Source organism: Saccopteryx bilineata, chromosome 2 (assembly GCF_036850765.1).
Source record: "Saccopteryx bilineata isolate mSacBil1 chromosome 2, mSacBil1_pri_phased_curated, whole genome shotgun sequence".
NCBI lineage: Eukaryota > Metazoa > Chordata > Mammalia > Chiroptera > Emballonuridae > Saccopteryx > Saccopteryx bilineata.
In genome coordinates this window covers 131358520-131379959 of record NC_089491.1, presented here as the reverse complement: position 1 = coordinate 131379959, position 21440 = coordinate 131358520, and the positions used below count along the sequence as shown (strand labels likewise).

Here is a 21440-nt window from a genome sequence, read left to right as displayed (position 1 = left end):
TGGAAGGAATTAAAAGCAGGATGGATGAAGCTGAGAATTGAGTCAGCGAGTTAGAGGACACAATAAATAAAGGCACAGAAGCAGAGCAGAAAAAAGAAAAGGGACTCAAAAAGTCTAAGGAAACTCTAAGAGAGCTCTGGGACAAGACGAAGAGAAATAACATCTGCATCATAGGGGTTCCTGAAGAAGAAGAGAAAGAACAAGGAATAGAGACTTTGTTCAAGCATATTATAGCTGAAAACTTCCTTCAGTTAAGGCAGGAAAACATCTCACATGTTCAGGAAGCACAGAGAACTCCATTAAAGAGAAACCCAAAGAAATCTACACCAAGAAACACCATAATTAAAATACCAAAGCTAAATGATAAAGAGAAAATATTAAAGGCTGCTAGAGAAAAAAGACTATCACCTACAAAGGAGCCCCCATAAGGATGACTTCTAACTTCTCAACAGAAACACTTGAGGCCAGAAGGGAATGGCAAGAAATATTCAAAGTAATACAGAACAAGAACCTACAACCAAGACTACTTTATCCAGCAAGGCTATCGTTTAAAATTGAACGAGAAATAAAAAGCTTTACAGAAAAAAAAACCTCAAGGAATTCACTACAACCAAACCAAGGCTGCAAGAAATGCTAAGGGGCCTGTTGTAAACAGATCAAAGGAGAAAAAGAATATAGCAAAAGAGGAATAAAATTTTAAAGAATAAAATGGCAATAAACAATTACATATCAATAATAACCTTAAATGTAAATGGTTTAAATGATCCAATCAAAAGACATAGGGTAGCTGCGTGGATAAGAAAACAGGACCCATACATATGCTGTCTACAAGAGACACACCTTAAAAAAAAGATGCACATAAACTGAAGATAAATGGATGGAAAAAAATATTTCACGCAAATGGAAATGAAAAAAAAGCTGGGGTAGCAATACTGATATCAGACAAAATAAACTTTAAAACAAAGACTATAGTAAGAGATAAAGAAGGTCACTACATAATGAAAAAGGGAGCAATCCAAAAGGAAGATATAAATATAAATATCTACATACCTAATATAGGAGCACCTAAATATATAATGCAGACTTTGATGGATTTAAAGGCGAAATCAACAGCAATACTATAATAGTAGGGGATTTCAATACCCTACTAACATCACTAGATAGATACTCAAGAAAGAAAATTAACAAAGAAACAGCAGACTTAAATGACATACTAGATCAACTCAATTTAATAGATATCTTCAAAACCTTTCACCCTAAAACAGCAGAATATACATTTTTTTCAAGTACTCATGGGACATTCTCTAGAATAGACCACATGTTAGGGCACAAAAGCGATCTCAACAAATTTAAGAAGATTAAAATCACATCGAACACTTTCTCTGATCACAATGGCATAAAACTAGAAGTCAACCACAACAGAAGAACTGAAAAATACTCAAACACTTGGAAACTAAATAGCACATTATTAAATAACAAATGGATAAACAATGAGATCAAAGAATAAATTAAAAAATTCCTAGAAACAAATGATAATGAGCATACATCAACTCAAAATTTATGGGACACAGCAAAAGCAATCTTGAGAGGGAAGTTCATAGCATTACAGGCATATCTCAAGTAGCTAGAAAAAGCTCAAATAAACAACTTGACCCTACATCTAAAAGAACTAGAAAAAGAACAGCAAGTAAAGCCCAGAGCTAGTAGAAGGAAGGAAATAATAAAGATCAGAGCAGAAATAAATGACATAGAGGCTAAAGAAACAATACAAGGAATCAATGAAACCAGGAGCTGGTTCTTTGAAAAGGTAAACAAGATTGAGGAACCTTTAACTAGACTCACCAAGAAAAAAAGTGAGAGGACTCAAATAAATAAAATTAGAAACAAGAGTGGAGAAATAACAACTGACACAACAGAAATACAAAATATTGTAAGAAAATACTATGAAAAACTGTACGCCAAAAAACTAGACAACCTAGATGAAATGGACAAATTCCTTGAAATATATAATCTTCCAAAAATTAACCTGGAAGAATCAGAAAACCTAAACAGACCAATTACAACAAATGAGATTGAAACAGTTATCAAAAAGCTCCCAAAAAAAAGAAAAGTCCTGGGCCTGATGGCTTCACAATTGAATTCTACCAAATATTCAAAGAAGAACTAACTCCTATCCTTCTCAAACTATTTCAAAAAATTCAAGAGGAAAGAAGACTTCCAAGCTCCTTTTATGAGGAGAGCATAATTCTGATTCCAAAACCAGGCAAAGACAACACAAAGAAATAAAATTATAGGCCAATATCCCTGATGAATTTAGATGCAAAAATCCTCAACAAAATATTAGGAAACTGGATCCAGCAATATATGAAAAAAATCATACACCATGATCAAGTAGGATTTATTCTTGGGAGGCAAGGCTGGTACAATATTTGCAAATCAATCAATGTTATTCATCACATAAACAAAAGGAAGGAGAAAAACTACATGATAATTTCAATAGATGCAGAAAAAGCATTTGATAAAATCCAGCACCCATTCATGATCAAAACTCTCAGCAAAGTGGGAATACAGGGAACATACTTCAACATGATAAAGGCCATCTATGACAAAGCCACAGCCAACATCATACTCAATGGGCAAAAATTAAAAGCAATCCCCTTAAGATCAGGAACAAGGCAGGGGTGCCCCCTTTCACCACTCTTATTCAACATAGTTCTGGAAGTCCTAGCCACAGCAATCAGACAAGAAAAAGAAATAAAAGGCATCCAAATTGGAAAAGAAGAAGTAAAACTATCATTATTTGCAGATGATATGATACTGTATATAGAAAACCCTAAAGTCACAGTAAAAAAACTACTAGACCTGATAAATGAATTCAGCAAAATGGCAGGATATAAAATTAATACTCAGAAATCAGAGGCATTTTTATACACTAACAATCAACTGTCAGAATGAGAAATTAAGGAATCAATCCCCTTTACTATTGCAACCAAAAAAATAAAGTGCCTAGGAATAAATTTAACCAGGGAGATTAAAGACTTGTACTCGGAAAATTATAAAACATTGATAAAAGAAATCAGGGAAGATACAAACAAGTGGAAGCATATACCGTGCTCATGGTTAGGAAGAATAAACATCATTAAAATGTCTATATTACCCGAAGCAATTTATAAATTCAATGCAATACCAATTAAAATACCAATGACTTACTTCAAATATATAGAACACATATTCAAAAAATTTATATGGAACCAAAAGAGAACACAAATAACCTCAGCAATCTTAAAAAGGAAGAATAGAATGGGAGGTATCACACTTCTGATATCAAGTTATACTACAAGGCCATTGTACTCAAAACAGCCCGGTACTGGCATAAGAACAGGCATATAGATCAATGGAAAAGAACTGAGAACCCAGAAATAAACCCACACATTTATGGACAACTGATATTTGACAAAGGAGGTAAGAGCATACATTGGAGTAAAGACAGCCTCTTCAACAAATGGTGTTGGGAAAATTGGAAAGCTACTTGCAAAAAAACAAAACTATACCACCATTTTACACCATTCAAAAAATAAACTCAAAATGGATAAAAGACTTAAATGTAAGCCATGAAACCATAACCATCTTAGAAGCAAACATAGGCAGTAAGCTCTCTGACATTTCTCGCAGTAATATATTTGCTGATTTGTCTCCACAGGCAAGTGAAATAAAAGACAAGATAAACAAATGGGACCCCAATATTTAAAGTCCTGAAAGAGAGAAACTTTCAGCCACGAATACTATATCCTTCAAATATGAAAGAGAAATAAAAACATTCACAGATACAGAAAAGATGAGGGAATTTATCATCAGAAAACCCCAACTCCAGGAATTACTAAAGGGGGTTCTCCAATCAGATACAAAGAACAAAAAAAACCAGAGCCACAAGTAAAAGCTCCAAGAAGAACACAATAAAACCAAATTTAAACTGTGACAACAAAAAGAAAGGGGGGGAGAGGATGGAGATTAACAGTAGCAAAGGACGATGGAGTGCAAAAGTACTCACAAAATAGTTCGCTACAATGAACAGGGTAGGAACCCTTTTCATTACTTAAAGGTAACCACCATTGAAAAAACCACCACAGAAGCACATGAGATAAAAAAGATAGCAACACAGGAAACATGTATGGAATACAACCAAATAAAAACAAAAGATAGAAAAATGAAAGAGAACGATCAAACAAGAAACAAAACTAACAGAAAGCAAGATATAAAATGGCAATAGGGCACTCACAAGTGTCAATAATTACACTAAATGTAAATGGATTAAACTCACCAATAAAAAGGCACAGAGTAGCAGAATGGATTAAAAAAGAAAATCCAACTGTATGCTGCCTACAGGAAACTCATCTAAGTAACAAGGATAAAAACAAATTCAAAGTGAAAGGCTGGAAAACAATACTCCAAGCAAATAATATCCAAAAAAAAGCAGGCATAGCAATACTCATATCTAATAATGATGACTACAAGACAGCAAAAGTACTCAGAGACAAAAATGGCCATTTCATAATGGCTAAGGGGACACTGAATCAAGAAGACATAACAATTCTTAATATATATGCACCAAACCAAGGAGCACCAAAATATATAAGACAGCTACTTATTGACCTTAAAACAAAAACTGACAAAAATACAATCATACTTGGAGACCTCAATACACCGCTGACGGCTCTAGATCGGTCATCCAAACAGAGATCAACAAAGACATAGTGGCCTTAAACAAAATACTAGAGCACCTGGATATGATAGACATCTACAGGACATTTCATCCCAAAGTGACTGAGTATACATTTTTCTCCAGTGTACATGGATCATTCTCAAGAATTGACCATATGTTGGGCCACAAAAACAGCATCAGCAAATTCAGAAAAATCGAAGTTGTACCAGGCATATTTTCTGATCATAAAGCCTTGAAACTAGAATTCAACTGCAAAAAAGAGGAAAAAAATCCCACAAAAATGTGGAAACTAAACAACATACTTTTAAAAAATGAATGGGTCAAAGAAGAAATAAGTGCAGAGATCAAAAGATATATACAGACTAATGAAAATGACAATACGACATATCAGAATCTATGGGATGCAGCAAAAGCAGTGTTAAGAGGGAAGTTCATATAACTTCAGGCCTATATGAACAAACAAGAGAGAGCCCAAGTGAATCATTTAACTTCACACCTTAAGGAACTAGAAAAAGAAGAACAAAGACAACCCAAAACCAGCCAAAGAAAGGAGATAATAAAAATCAGAGCAGAAATAAATGAATTAGAGAACAGAAAAACTATAGAAAAAATTAATAGAACAAGGAGCTGGTTCTTTGAAAAGATCAACAAAATTGACAAACCCTTGGCAAGACTTACCAAGGAAAAAAGAGAAAGAACTCATATAAACAAAATCCAAAATGAAAGAGGAGAAATCACCACGGACACCGTAGATATACAAAGAATTATTGTAGAATACTATGAAAAACTTTATGCCACTAAATTCAACAACCTAGAAGAAATGGATAAATTCCTAGAACAATACAACCTTCCTAGACTGAGTCAAGAAGAAGCAGAAAGCCTAAACAGACCTATTAGTAGAGAAGAAATAGAAAAAACCATTAAAAACCTCCCCAAAAATAAAAGTCCAGGCCCTGACGGCTATACCAGCAAATTTTATCAAACATTCAAAGAAGACTTGGTTCCTATTCTACTCAAAGTCTTCCAAAAAATTGAAGAAGAAGCAATACTTCCAAACACATTTTATGAGGCCAACATAACCCTCATACCAAAACCAGGCAAGGATGGCACAAAGAAAGAAAACTACAGACCAATATCTCTAATGAATACAGATGCTAAAATACTAAACAAAATACTAGCAAATCAAATACAACAACATGCTAAAAAAATAATACATCATGATCAAGTGGGATTCATCCCAGAATCTCAAGGATGGTTCAACATATGCAAAACGGTTAACGTAATACACCATATCAACAAAACAAAGAACAAAAACCACATGATCTTATCAATAGACTCAGAAAAGTCTTTTGATAAAATACAACACAATTTTATGTTTGAGACTCTCAACAAAATGGGTATAGAAGGAAAATATCTCAACATGATAAAGGCCATATATGATAAACCATCAGCTAACATCATATTAAATGGCACTAAACTGAAGGCTTTCCCCCTTAAATCAGGAACAAGACAGGGTTGTCTACTCTCTCCACTCTTATTTAATGTGGTACTAGAGCTTCTAGCCAGAGCAATCAGACAAGACAAAGAAATAAAAGGCATCCATATCAGAAAAGAAGAAGTAAAGGTATCACTTTTTGCAGATGATATGATCCTATACATCGAAAATCCCAAAGAATCCACAAAAAGACTACTAGAAACAATAAGCCAATACAGTAAGGTCGCAGGATACAAAATTAACATACAGAAGTCAATAGCTTTTCTATATGCCAACAATGAAACAATTGAGAACGAACTCAAAAGAATAATCCCATTCATGATTGCAACAAAAAAAATAAAATACTTAGGAATAAACATAACAAAGAATGTAAAGGACTTATATAATGAAAACTATAAACCATTGTTAAGGGAAATCGAAAAAGATATAATGAGATGGAAGAATATACCTTGTTCTTGGTTAGGAAGAATAAATAGAATCAAGATGGCTGTATTACCCAAAGCAATATACAAATTTAATGCAATTCCCATCAAAATTTCAATGACATTTTTTAAAGAAATAGAGCAAAAAATCATCAGATTTATATGGAACTATAAAAAACCCCGAATAGCCAAAGCAATCCTAAAGAAAAAGAATGAAGCTGGGGGCATTACAATACCTGACTTCAAACTCTATTATAGGGCCACGACAATCAAAATAGCATGGTATTGGCAGAAAAATAGACACTCAGACCAATGGAACAGAATAGAAAGTTCAGAAATAAAACCACATATATATAGTCAAATAATTTTTGATAAAGGGGCCAACAACACACAATGGAGAAAAGAAAGCCTCTTCAATAAATGGTCCTGGGAAAACTGGAAAGCCACATGCAAAAGAATGAAACTGGACTACAATTTGTCCCCCTGTACTAAAATTAACTCAAAATGGATCAAAGATCTAAACATAAGACCTGAAACAATTAAGTACATAGAAGAAGACATAGGTACTCAACTCATGGACCTGGGTTTTAAAGAGCATTTTATTAATTTGACTCCACAGGCAAGAGAAGTGAAGGCAAAAATTAATGAATGGGACTACATGAGACTAAGAAGTTTTTGCTCAGCAAGAGAAACTGATAACAAAATAAACAGAAAGCCAACTAAATGGGAAATGATATTTTCAAACAACAGCTCAGGTAAGGGTCTAATATCCAAAATATACAAAGAACTCATAAAACTCAACAAACAAACAAACAATCCAATAAAAAAAATGGGAAGAGGATATGAACAGACACTTCTCCCAGGAAGAAATACAAATGGCCAACAGATATATGAAAAGATGCTCATCTTCTTTAGCTATTAGAGAAATGCAAATCAAAACTGCAATGAGATACCACCTCACACCTGTTCGATTAGCTATTATTAGCAAGACAGGTAATAGCAAATGTTGGAGAGGCTGTGGAGAAAAAGGAACCCTCATCCACTGTTGGTGGGAATGTAAAGTAGTACAACCATTATGAAAGAAAGTATGGTGGTTCCTCAAAAAACTGAAAATAGAACTACCTTATGACCCAGCAATCCCTCTACTGGGTATATATCCCAAAAACTCAGAAACATTGATACGTAAAGACACATGCAGCCCCATGTTTATTGCAGCATTGTTCACAGGGGCCAGGACATGGAAACAACCAAAAAGCCCATCAATAGATGACTGGATAAAGAAGATGTGGCACATATACACTATGGAATACTAATCAGCCATAAGAAATGATGACATTGGATCATTTACAGCAAAATGGTGGGATCTTGATAACATGATATGAAGCGAAATAAGTAAATCAGAAAAAACCAAGAACTGCATTATTCCATACGTAGGTGGGACATAAAAGTGAAACTAAGAGACATTGATAAGAGTGTGGTGGTTAGGGGGCGAAGGGGGGAAAGGGGAGGGGGAGGGGCACAAAGAAAACTAGATAGAAGGTGACAGAGGACAATCTGACTTTGGGTGATGGATATGCAACATAATTGAACGACAAGATAACCTGGACTTGTTATCTTTGAATATATGTATCCTGATTTATTGATGTCGCCCCATTAAAAAAATAAAATTATTTATTAAAAAAAAAGAATCTACTGCGTATAGTTAAAAACTCATTTTTTACATGGGTTCTAATTCACATTTCTCATCTGTAAAATTAGATTAATACTAATAACCACCTCATTTGCTTAGTCAAGAATAAATTCATTTACACAAGGTTCTTAGCTCATATAGCAAATGGGAATGATTATATAATAACAATAATGATAATGAGAACAACAATGACACTGATAATATTAAAAAAAGAAATCACAAAGCGGTAAGAATTAAGATACCAAAGTATTTATTGAGTTCAAACAAACATATTACAGAGTCATAATTATTGTCATAAATATTAATATAGCCTTATGCTTAAGTAGCAATATCATTATTCTATAAATAAATCCATATTAGTAAAATAGCATAAATAAAATAAGTACTCATAACAATAAATAAATTCATAAATTAAAGTATTAATTATGAAGAGAAAATCATTTAGGTTTTTTTTCCCCAAAAGAATGGGAAGTAAATTTTTTGTACGAATAAACAACTGCTTAAAAATAATTATATAAATGTATAAAAAGCCAACTACAATAAAACATTAGCAATAAATCTTATTATGCTTAGAAGTGCCACCTTCCTGTCTTAGGGACACAGGTGACATTGTTCTGTTTTTTAAGCTAAGCAAGAGTTTATTTATTTAGAATCTAGCCATGATTGTGGAATTTGGTTTCCCATTTTCCTTTTGGTAAAAGAAAACCTCGGGAATCTTATTGCTATTTCCAGTAGGCAAGAAGGGTTATTATCTATCTTCCAGCTTTGCTGTGATCAAATGCAGGCACTTCTCAGGGTCATAAACAGAAAATTTAATTCTCCAATTACTTTGATCTCTCCACTCTCTCCAAGCTGTGAAAAAACAAAAGCACAAGTATTTGAGCATTTGCACAGTGTTTTTAAAAGAGGAACAAATTTGAAAAAGATAGCATGATTAGGTTGCTGGAGACAGAAACCAAGTTTCAGCCTTTTGTAAAAGATTAATAGTAATACCCTTTAGCAAGAATATAACATGATTTGCCAAAAACCTTAAAATTATTGCTAACTGAACTGAGAGGGCACCAAGAGGCGTCAATTTCTGTCACACCTCACAGACAGCCTCTAATGAAGTTGTCTGAACCACTTCCCAACCAGAGCAAGCAGTGGAAGCTGTGCTGGGGGACCCGGAGTGCCATCCATTACCTTGTCTGCCCAACCCCATACCCCCCCACCAGCTGTCACTAACCAGTGAATTATTTACAACAGCCTTAAACCCAAACTACACATTTACCAGTGCACATGGCAGTTTCTGTTCTCTCCTTCTTGACAAAGGAAAAGAAACAGGTTTTCACTTTTGTGAAAATATCAAATAAGCCCTATTCAGTTGCTTTAATTAGTAGAAAGCCAAATACAGGTTCTAATATTCCTTCTTTCTCCTTATTCCAAGTAATTTGTAAATGAGGCTTTCAAACCCAATGGAGGAGAGACCCCAAATTCAAGTCCAAAACATCCTCTTCTGAAACTCATCCACTCTATTAAACTTGCTCTCGGTAATTTAAAGAACAGCCATAAGACATCATTGTCCTATACTTTGCTCTCCCTTCTCTTCCTGCTTCCACCATTCCTCCTTGTCACTCTTCTTGTGGCACAATACCAAGAGACATCTGTGTAAAAATTTTTAGTTTTTTGCCCTATTGTCTTGTCACCTGTTCTATAGCCTACTCTCTGCTTTTTCCTCTAATGACAGGAAATTAATACCTCCCAGACTTCCCTCCCATTTCAGTCAGTGCTGACCAGTCTTTCCTCATGTTGAGCTTTCTCTCTAAACATCTCTGCCTTCTGGAGTAACAGGGTAAAAAAAAAAAAAGGCATAACCACTCTTCTATGTGGCTATGTGGCAACCTATTGTACATATAAAAGTTGATTCTCTCAAAATGAAGTAAAAGCTTTAAAATCTATGTTTTCTCATACAGATCACCATAAGATTTTTCTCTCTCACACTTTACTTTTCTAAAGACCACTGAGTAAGCTGACATCAGGGAATTTTGAAATCAGAAGGGCAAAGCATTTCTGGCCATGGTATGCCCATAGTCAGCCCTCCACATATAGATCCCTCTTCTATGCCAAGAGAATTGAGCGTTATAGTAAAAAACTATGAAGGAAGAAATCACTATGTTCATTAAATCATGCTCAGGAAGAAATACTTTTTGTAAAACTCATCGAAATGAAATAAAAGGAGAGTTGCAATCATGCCTGTTGCTGAAAATTTCATCAACTAGAGCCTTCATGTTTCTGAGGTTCAATTACCTGCATGCAAGAGCGTCACTTTCACTACTACTAATCATTCCTCCGGTTTTTGGATGAGTCACAATTGAGCCTTCTACTGTTATTCTTTTCCCCAATACGCTGCATGACAGTATCCTTCACTGTAGAAATATACACTAGACTACACCAGTTACATGTTCACTATCTGTCTAAGGATTTATTGCAGTGGGGAGGAGACTAGAAAGGAAGGGGAAGAAAGATTCCCACTTTGAACTTGCCTTTTGCTAGAGTAAATCTATTTACTAATATTTTCATTCTGTTTGAAACTATATAAAGAAAATCAAGAGTTGATCACTCTTGCTTTTAAAATCAAGTCAATAGCTCTTGAGTATTCTATATGATAATTAAATATCTGTATCAATCATTCCAGACATTCAGCCTATATTCAAGTCACGCTATTTTGCTATGGTTATTTTGGGTTTATTTCTTCAAGTTTTAAATCATCAAATTAATGACTTTAAAAATCACTTCAAATAAATTTACCCCAGGCCTTTTTTTGATTTTAAACAACTGCTTTTTTAGATTACATGGAGCAGAAATAACTTAAATTTCCCTAAGAATTAATAATACTGAAACTAATATGTATTGATACTGAAAGAGTTTTAGCCTGAATAGGATTCAGGAGAACTGCATTCTAGTCCTGTCTCTGCCACTGATTGTCCCCAAAACATGGGGTGATAAGATTAGATGATCTAACTTCACAAGCAGTTCTAGAATTCTAAGACTCACAAAATTTGGAAAGTGATTTATAAATATATAGACACATCTATATACATGTACATCTAAATTATCAACCTAATGGTAGAAGAATCAAGTGAAAAATTACAACTTGGGGGGTAAAAGAAAAAAAGGAAAGAAAAAACATTTGTCTCTTCTATTTAATGATTCAACAATAATAGTTATTAGTAGTACCTTTTTCACTGTGTCCTTCAGATTTTGCACATTTCTGTAGATATGATGGTCATCACTCTGAATGCGCTACAAAAGGAAAACCAGAGTGATTATTTTAGCATTGTCATATTGACACTTTATGAACCTCGGTGTCTCTGAGGTATGTTGCAATTCACCTGGAATTAAAGTTCTTAGCATCTGTGCCCACAATGACCTAGATTTCACCAATGACCTAAATTTTCCAAGCTCTTAAATTCCCTTGGACACCAGAATCCGATCATTTCCCTTATATGGAACCTCTCTTCATTTTTGCAAAATCATATTGAAGTTTAAGTCTGTGGAAAGAGCGGAGTGGCTTATGCAAATTCTGCCAAGATTAAAACCTTCACTATACCCCATCAAAAATGCATGCTCAGAACAAGAAACATACATAAAACATATTGTATAAACAATAGGTCCTCCTCAATAGGTACTAAGTACCCTTTGTTCTGCTCACTTCACTCAAACTTTTTTCTTAGTTTTAAATGTTCAGAGCCATCAAATTCACATACATTTGATTTTGTCACTTCCCATGACATCAAAAGTGCAGGAGTCTTTGCCTACCACCATGGAACATTAACTCTTCTCATTTCCCTCTTTTCTCTTTCCCGTCCCTTCTCTTGATTAATTTGTATGAAGTGGATCCATTTCCTCAGCTAAGTGTCTTTTTTTTTTACAGCTCTCAACATCTTTTTCATCTCACATAACTTGAGTTGCTTTTCCTAGGGACAAATGAGTCTTCTACGCACTTGTCTTTCAGACTCCACCCATCACCATAAACTCAAAGTGTGACTTTTGCTTTAATTAAGGAAAAACAAATACTCTATGCTTCTAAATGACTCTTATAATGGCGTTGCTGAGATCCCTCCAACTGCCAGCATGGGAGGGGGCAAAGAAGATTGGGGAGAAAGGGCTCTAAATGGAAGAAGGAGGGAAGGCAGGTATCTAGGCAACTAGGCGTGGGTGGAGTTAGGCTGGGAAAAGGACTTACACAATGGCGTAACTTGTTGCTGAGGCTGGCCAGGAAGGACACCACCTCCTGCATGTAAGGCTGGAACCTATCAGACTGGGGGAGCAGTACTTCTTCAATGGTAAAGTTCAGCACCTGCCTCATCAGAGAGCAGCGCTCATTCATCTGCAGGCAAATTCAGCAGTCATCACATTAGGACACCTCAGAAGACCCAAACCGTGGCCACTACCGCCCCCAAACAATCATAACCGTGGCACACTGCCAGCTCGTCACTTCTATTGCTTACATTGACTCCGCGAAACAATTTCTCTCCAATGAGACGAACATCTGTGTTGTTATCTGCCAAACTAGCCTGCAGGAGAAAAAAAGACTTAAGTATTTGGACATCAAGGAGACGAAAAAAAGTTTGTAAGTAGAAATGTACTCTATCCTCTCTCCCAAGAGCAGCCCCATGAAGACTAAGGAAAGAATTCAGATGGGTACACGAGTCTACAATAATGCACAGAGGAGTACAGGGAAGATGAATGTTCTCAGGGGTAACTACATGACTCCTTTTGGGGTAAAATTCAATGTATGTACATATTTTAAAGACTGAAATGGAAAGTCTTCTGATAAAGCCCAATCTTGGAAGTCTATGGAGAGACAGAAAATAATCTCGGGTCTACCAGTAGAGATAAATAGTGGATTCTTAAAGATCTTAAATGTGCCCTGCGGACAAGTTTAAGAACTATCTGTGTTCCAAGTAGATAAGATACAATAGAGAGAGATTGAGATGAGTACCTCCTCAGCCAGCATGAAGGTGCGGTTGGTGATATAGGGCTGCTGGAAGTCGGACTCGTCCAGCCGGCAGTGAGACCTGACGGGCACAGCCACTCCCTCCTGCCCCCACAGGGCAATGAAGAGAAGACAGCTGGCGGCCAGAGAACCCGTGAGGGAAAAGCTCGCAGATTTCTGCAGGGTGGCCATTGCAGACAGCTTGAGAAATTGGCAGCTAGGGAAGGTCAGCCTGGTATCAAGAAAACAAGAACATAAAGGGGGAAAAATTAAGTGTCAAGAAGTATCACAACAAACAAAGCAATCTTACTGAGTTTGCTGAAACACTTACCTGTTTCAGTGATTCTGCTTGTGATGGGAAGGTAGAAGCTGCTGCTTTTATAGCCCCTAGGACACCAAACTTTTTTTACTTGTGAAAAAACTATGACATCAGCAATTATCTAATTTCCAGTGATGTCTTCTGAGAACCACCTAACCACCGTAGGAGCCCACAAAACGCCACCTCCTGTCTTCCCACCTTGATACGAAGTGTTTCCCTAAAACGTCACTGTTTGGTTCCAGAGGACACTCTTTCAGGTAAATCCTAGAAATTTCCTAAACCTGACATATTTTTCAAAGAAAACATTTTTTTTTTGTTTTTATAGATTCCAAGTTTATTTTTTGATCTCCTATAGTAACTGAGTAAGCATTTTGGTCACGGACTCATCTTTGTACGAGCTTCATAGATTCTTATCTCATTAGAGTTGGTCAGAAATAAGGACCCGTGTCCTATATCCTCTGCTTTAAAATAAATAGCAATGGTATCTGGGAGATAATTCAATTTTAAAAAATAATTTTACCTCATATGCTAAATCCTGAAGAAGACTTAAATTTTAAAAATTAGAAGCATTGGCTAATCTAAGCACTGTGTCCTCCTATTCTTTTTTTCAAGTGATCATAACAATTATAGTAGATGCAATTACACCTCAAATTTTTTTTATTAAATTAAAAGCAATATCAAATTGAGTTTGGAAATATTAATATTGAACAATCCTATCATTATTTTTAATATACAAGTATTTAAAGAATACAGGGATAGAGTAGTTCATGTTGAAATCTTACCTGCACTCATTCTAAACAACAACACACAAGTCTCAGAATAGCATTTTCAAAAATCTCATAATAATTTTTAGTATATATATGGATATCTAAAGAAAAGACTATGGCTACATGTTGATTTTACATTATTAAAAATACACGGAGTTCTAAATAACACCTAAAATCTAGACTAGAAACCCTCCCAAGGGATGGGAGCAGGGAGCAGGTGTCGATCTATTGCCACAAGAAGGAATGTGAATTCTTGCAAATTATTTCAATCAGATTTTTTTCTCCTCACAACTACTGCAGATTAGGAGTGTTGAAGAACTGGAAGAAGGAAAGTGAGTCATTGTAGAACCTGGAGCATTTTGTGAGATGGCACAGACCACAGAGAAGGGTGAGAAGAACAGGAAGACACTGAGATTTGGGGAGGTGGCCTTAAGAGAACAATGCAAAAGGGAAGACTGGGGAAGAGTAAAGAAAAACCAGACATATTCCAAATGTTTTCTTGGGGTTGTTTATGAACCCAAGATGAGGAAACTCTTCTTTATCCAATTTACTATTTATATAAGATATGGCCACTTTTGTCCAGAACTCTGTATATTATATTAGCACTAGAGTTAAACTAGTTTATGTATTAAGTAAGCTTTGCTTGGTTTGTCTGGGAGCCTGACAAGTATACATAATTTTGTTCCCACGGGAAAATAAATTTTGGCATTACTGAATTACATGATTATGAGGGGAACCTTCTGTCTCTTTCATCTTTGTAGCTCCAACCTTAGAACAGAGGGGCACACATAGGAAAGACTCAGTAAAAATATATGAATGGATAGATCAATAGGTCTGTGAAATTCAGTAATTTACTAAATATCTTTGGGAAATCCACAATGCCTTCTATTGAAGTGTGCATCTCTCTAGAAGAAGATGGTCTTTAGGTATCTCAGGTAAAATGTTTTTTATTCTTTATACTCCTCAGTACAACACACATGATCATTGTTCCATATGAGGTTTGTGGGGGGGGGGGGAGATCCTACCCTCATTATTCTCATTCCTTCCACTGAACACCCACCACCCCCTTTATACCTGCAATGGATTGCTGCTCCAATGTATTTGATATACATTTCTGAATAAGTATGCATCCTTGTAAAACATGAAGTGTTTAGCATGTATATTTTTTATTTTACAGGAATAATTCTCTTTCTTAGCTGTTCACTTAGCACTAGGTCTTGCTATCTATCCTATGTTGCTATATGTACATACAGCTCCTTTTCTAACACAGCATTCTATAGTGTGTATCTGCATTTTACTTATTTGCTTCCCCTTTGATGGACATATAAACCACCTCCAATTGCCTGCTCTACAGGCATTGCAGCACTGAGCAACCTCGTGTAAGTTGTTGGATTCTATTTTTTCAGAATATCTTTGGAATAGTTAGCTGGGGTAGGCCAACTGGGTCACAGGGACAAGTTCATTTACTTTTACTGGATACTACCAGATTGTTCCTCAGAAAGGCAACATGGATATACTCTCTCATATCAGTGAAGAAAGATTCCTGTTTTCTCATATCCCTTCCCACACTTGGTGTTATCCAGCTTTAATTTTGTTAGTTTTTGGACATATAAAATGGTATCTCATTGTTGTTTTAATTTACATTTTTCTTCAAACATTTGTAGCCACTTGAGTTTCCTTCTTTTATGAATTGGTTGTTCATATCAGTTGCCCATTGTTCTAGTGGTCTTTGGTCTATTGTTATTGTTGATTTGTTAGAGTGACCTGTGAATTACTCTTTTTAGGTTGTAGGCATAAAAACTCTTCTCCCCATTTGTGTTTTATTGATTTTGTCTATTTGTCCTTTGTTGAACAGAAAACTTAATTTGTCTGTAACTTAAGATGTTATATTTCATTTTATGGTTTGCACTTTTCAGTGCTTTGTTTAAAAAAATCTTTATCTCTAAATCACAAAGATGTTCTTTATCTTGTCTTTTATTTACTCTAGAGTTTTGCCTTTTATACTTAGGTCTGTTATGACTTTTTGTATATGATGGAAAGTAGGTAGCCAGCTTTATTTTCTCCACATAGTGAGCCAGTTTTCCAACACAGTTTACTAAACAATGAATCCTTTATTACATGTCAGTTTCCCATATACAAATAGCTACTTCAAAACTCTCTATTCTGTTGCGTTGGTTTATTTTTTTTTTTCTTACTATTCTTGAGACAATTCCGTAAAATGTTTATTACTGAAGAGTGTCTTTATATCTAGACAGGAAAGTTTATCCTCTTTGCACTACTTTTTTCAGGACTGACTTGGCTATTTTTGAATATAAATTTTCTTTTACATGAATTTGTGAAGAATTTGTTAAGTTTTTAGGAAAATGCAGCAGAAACTTTTATTCAGTTATCATTTAATTTTGAGATTAATCTGAGAAAAATTAACTTCTTTACAATATGAAGTCATTCCACCCAAGGGCATTTACTACTTTTCTACTAATTAAGATCTTCTGTTATAACCTTTGTATTTTAAATTTTTTCCACTGAGGTATTGTGTATTATTTTCACTTCCTAGTTACTTTATAAAAGAAGTAAGAGATGAGGCTGTTAGTAATCACTTTCAATTTGGTGTGAATGAGTACCCAGTGAACTTGGAGAGAGAGATTATTGTGAGTCTCATCTCTGAGGACTTGAAGAGCATGTCCCTATGTTCAGGGTCAGTAGAGAGAAGAGATAGAGGGACACAGCAAAGAGCAAGGCTAGATCCTAGAGTCTCCAAACATGGACTTTACTTATTTCCCAGTTAGTTCTGCTTGAGGATCACATTGACAGTGCCCAAGACAACTTTCTCCCACGGCTATCTCAATCTGTTCACACCTCACCCACAACGATGCCTGTCAACCATAACCACTTCTCTCTTTTTCCTGAGGACTAAAACTTGCAAATCTGTACTATATCTTACATTAAAGGGAACACTATGCCACAAGAGTGTGTCTTAATATAAAGGATGATATTTTCTTCTCTATTAATACCCATTATGAAATCAATTTCAATTATAGAAGAAAGCAACATTTGTGCAAATTCCTTACTAATCTAGTGCATATAAACAGATTTTCACATTGACTTCCTAATGTCTGCCTTCTCCTGTCATAGATTTTTTAAAAAATCTATAGGTCCATTCTAGTCTCTCATTTCATTTATTATTTTGACTAGTAATTATTAAAAATCATAATTTACACTTGCTTATAACACCAGATATTCAAAGTCATAGTGAAGCAACTAGTATCAGTGAATCTTATTATCCCAATTCTCTAAGTTTTAGGATTATTAATATTTCTCACAATCATTTGTATAGTTTAAATACTATTTTAAAATATAACTTTAAAAAGGTCATACTCAAAACTCTATGTATTTGGTTCACTTTTGTCAGACTCTCTCAGTCTCTTATGGAAAAACTGTAGTCCAATAAATGCCAAGTAAGCTAGACATCCTTTACATTCTCATGACCTTGTTGAACTTTTTAAAATACAAATGATCAAATACAGAACCAATTCACAAACGTCAATTTTGAGAAAAATGTCCCCTTTTTCTTTTCTTTGTCACTGTCCTAATTCAGAAGCAGTGTGTGTGCTGTAAATAAGGTGACGCATCACTAATTTAGGTCAGTCGGACAGTATGTCACTCTGAATCAGTGGCAAGTCTGAAGCACACTGTTTAAAAGAAGTGTTACTCTGTTTTCACTTCCAAATTCTTACAGACAAATAAACTAAGCCAATAAAATCTCATTCTACTTAACAAATACCTATTTTATTCCTGTTTGAATATTGCACCCTGTAGGGGTTCTTTGACCCATGTTTTATACTTTTTAAAAAGTACAGTAATAGTTAGTATAGTAATTGTGTTGTAGCAGCATTAAGATTAACCTGAGGTGGGATTAGTTTTGAGAGAAAACACTGGATGTACCTAAATACTGATTAGAGAACTGGAATTTAAGTTGTACCCCTATTAATTAATTAACATGTCTTTAGAGAAATTAGAAGTACTGACACGTCCTTAAATGAATAAGGAGGAAATTAAATATAAGAACCAAATAGAAATAGTGCTTGAAATCTTTAACAGGTTGGCAAAGGGAGGAGTTACTATAAACACCAAAGCCATAAACAACTGGGACTATCTATTAAAATGCCCACTTTCAATATCTAATAGGAAAAGTATCTGAGTGAGTTTTGCCTAAGAATGGAGCAGAGAGCTTGGGGCGCTGGACAAGAAAAAGGGTGCAATATGTTTTATTCTTTCATCTACTCATTTATTCATTCACTATAACATAAGCACAACCTCTGTCTGACACAATACTTAGAATATCATAGGTCCTCAATAAGTCCTAGTTGAGTGTTTACATGAATTATAAGCAAAGGTAATTAATTTTATGATTATTGCAATAATTATCATTTGACCACTTCATTTATAAGCTCCTAGTATAGTGCCTGACATCTAACAGGCATTTAATAATTGTTCTCTCAGGTGAAGGGGCAAATGGATATTTATTGAAAAAGTAACTCTCATTATTTTTATTCTTTCTTATCTTTTCAGCCACTCTTTAATGTAGAAAAGGCAAGTAGTTTTATCCCCTCTTTATAGCTGAAGAAAGTGAGATTTGTTTCTGACTTATTCAAAGCCACAGAGTCATTGTGAGAAAGCCAAACTTGATTTCAGGTCTTCTGACTCAACTGCAACCTTTATTCTCCATCTACCTCTTTCTTTTTTCATCCTCTGCAGACTGTTTTTTTCTTTAAATTCATTGCTAAAAATAACTTTGGATTATATATTTACTGTCATGGCACTGCGTTTGAGTTAAAGAACTGAAGTCCCACAGTCGACATGAGGTCCACCGTATGTTGTAGCAGGGAAGCAGCCATTAACATTATAATCTCTCAGCCCTGGCCAGTTGATTCATGGATAGAACATCAACCTGGCATATGGACGTCCCGAGTTCAATCCCGACTGAGGGCACATATGAAAAGAGATCATCTGCTTCTCTCCCCTCTCTGTCCCCCTTTTCTCCTCTTCTCCTCCCCCAGCCAGTATCTCAGTTGGTTCAAGCATTGGCCCAGGCACTAAGGATAGCTGAGTTGATTTGAGCATCAGCCCTAGATGGGGTGCCCAGTGGAACCAATCAGGGAGTATGCAGGAATATATATATATATGTATAATAGGTATGTGTTTGTGTATACTCTCTAGTCAGTCTACTTAGATTTGAATCTGGCACTGCCTCTAGTTAACTAAATGGCCTTAGCTAAGTTGTCTAAAGATTCTGTAAAAAGAAAATAATAGCCCTGGCCGGTTGGCTCAGCGGTAGAGCGTCGGCCTAGCGTGCGGAGGACCCGGGTTCGATTCCCGGCCAGGGCACACAGGAGAAGCGCCCATTTGCTTCTCCACCCCTCCGCCGCGCTTTCCTCTCTGTCTCTCTCTTCCCCTCCCGCAGCTAAGGCTCCATTGGAGCAGAGATGGCCCGGGCGCTGGGGATGGCTCTGTGGCCTCTGCCTCAGGCGCTAGAGTGGCTCTGGTCGCAATATGGCAACGCCCAGGATGGGCAGAGCATCGCCCCCTGGTGGGCAGAGCGTCGCCCCTGCTGGGCGTGCCGGGTGGATCCCGGTCGGGCGCATGCGGGCGTCTGTCTGACTGTCTCTCCCCGTTTCCAGCTTCAGAAAAATGGAAAAAAAAAAAAAAAAAAAAAAAGAAAATAATAATAATTCCTACCACATAGTTATTGATATAATAAATGTTCAGGAAACATTAGCTATTAATAATAATATCCTTCTTTATGGACATAATATGGAACAACCAAGAGAAAATTAAAACAGCCATAAGGTAATAAGCAGTTGGAAAATATAGATTCTGCAACTTAACTAAGTGTTTTACTTTGATCAGGCCTCACCTATTGAATTAATGAGTCTTCTTCTTGACTTGAAATTTTAATATCTTCCTTCTTTTTCATCCTCTATCATCAAACCTCCCTAAATTCTTTTGTTTCTTCCTTTTAAATATCTCTAAATTTAGTCTCTTTCCCTCTTTTAATCAATAAATATAAATTGACACTATCTGTTATTGGAACCACTACAAGTGTGAATAGTTGTTAAAACACAATTCCAAAAAAAAAAGATATTTGTAAAAGAGCTTTAAAGAGACTCAGATTTGGAATATATAAAGTGTTCTTACCAATCAATAAGAAAAAGACTACCCTGAAAAAAGAAAAATGGACAAGAGCTTGAACACTTTCCAAAAGAAGATATTTAATAAACATATGAGAGGAGTTAGACCTCTTTGGGCATAGAAAATGCAAAATTAAAACCATACACCTACCAGAATGACTCATTTTTTAAAAGACAACACCAACTGTTAGCAAGCATTTAGAACAAATGGAACTGTGCCCTCAGCTAGTTGTTTTGACAACTTCTTGACACAGCCTGAACAAGATCCAATGTTGAGTAAGACCAAACCTTTTCTATTCTGTATCAGAGACTCAAACAAGATAGAGACAACTGAGTAATAAAAACTGATTCCTTCAGCTTCAATGTCGACTCCCCTCATCTCCACACACTGCCAATACAGAGAAGCCCATGAGAAAGAGATTTATGCTGAATTTTACCTCAAGATAAGACTTTATCCAGAAACATCAAGGAAGTGACCAGAAATGTTTCTACCTTAGTAGAATCTTTGGCATGACCTTTTTTACTCTTTCCCACAAACATCCAATTGCAGCTGGCCAATGATCTGTTGTGCCCATTCTTAATTCTCCAACCCCATCAGGACCTCTCTTTTTAGGTTTCTTAAGAGTTGAATTAAAATTCTTTCCACACTTGGCATCATCTTAGTCTCTGAACCAAATTGTTTTTATCACCATTTAGACATTCTCATGCTCTTCTCAGCCAGTCATGGAAATGGGTTTTTGATGGGCTTTCAGGAGCTGCGCCAGATCCTAGAGGGCTGAGAAAAAAGAGGAAGTTAGATGATGTTCGTACGGCTTCTGTTGGAAGGAAAAAAGATGGGTAACCTGACTGCACATGTATGAC

General features: G+C 35.7%; 1 protein-coding gene across 1 annotated transcript; it reads right to left on the bottom strand.

Moving 5' to 3' along the window:
* Nucleotides 1-9101: 9101 nt before the first annotated feature.
* IL22 (interleukin 22) lies at nucleotides 9102-13497 on the bottom strand. Its single transcript, XM_066254802.1, has 5 exons — nucleotides 13312-13497; nucleotides 12818-12883; nucleotides 12553-12696; nucleotides 11544-11609; nucleotides 9102-9179 (listed from the first exon to the last, which is right to left on the bottom strand). The coding sequence occupies exons 1-5, from the start codon at nucleotides 13495-13497 to the stop codon at nucleotides 9102-9104; spliced, it is 540 nt and encodes a 179-aa protein (XP_066110899.1).
* Between the last annotated feature and the right edge of the window lie 7943 nt (nucleotides 13498-21440).

Coding starts and splice junctions, on each gene's coding strand:
- IL22 (XM_066254802.1), bottom strand. CDS start 13,497: ATGGCCACCCTGCAGAAATCTGCGAGCTTTTCCCTCACGGGTTCTCTG. Junction 12,884..13,311: donor CCTTCATGCTGGCTGAGGAG/GTACTCATCTCA, acceptor TTTCTCCTGCAG/GCTAGTTTGGCAGATAACAA. Junction 9,180..11,543: donor TGAAGGACACAGTGAAAAAG/GTACTACTAATA, acceptor GTTTTTTCACAG/CTTGGAGAGAGTGGAGAGAT.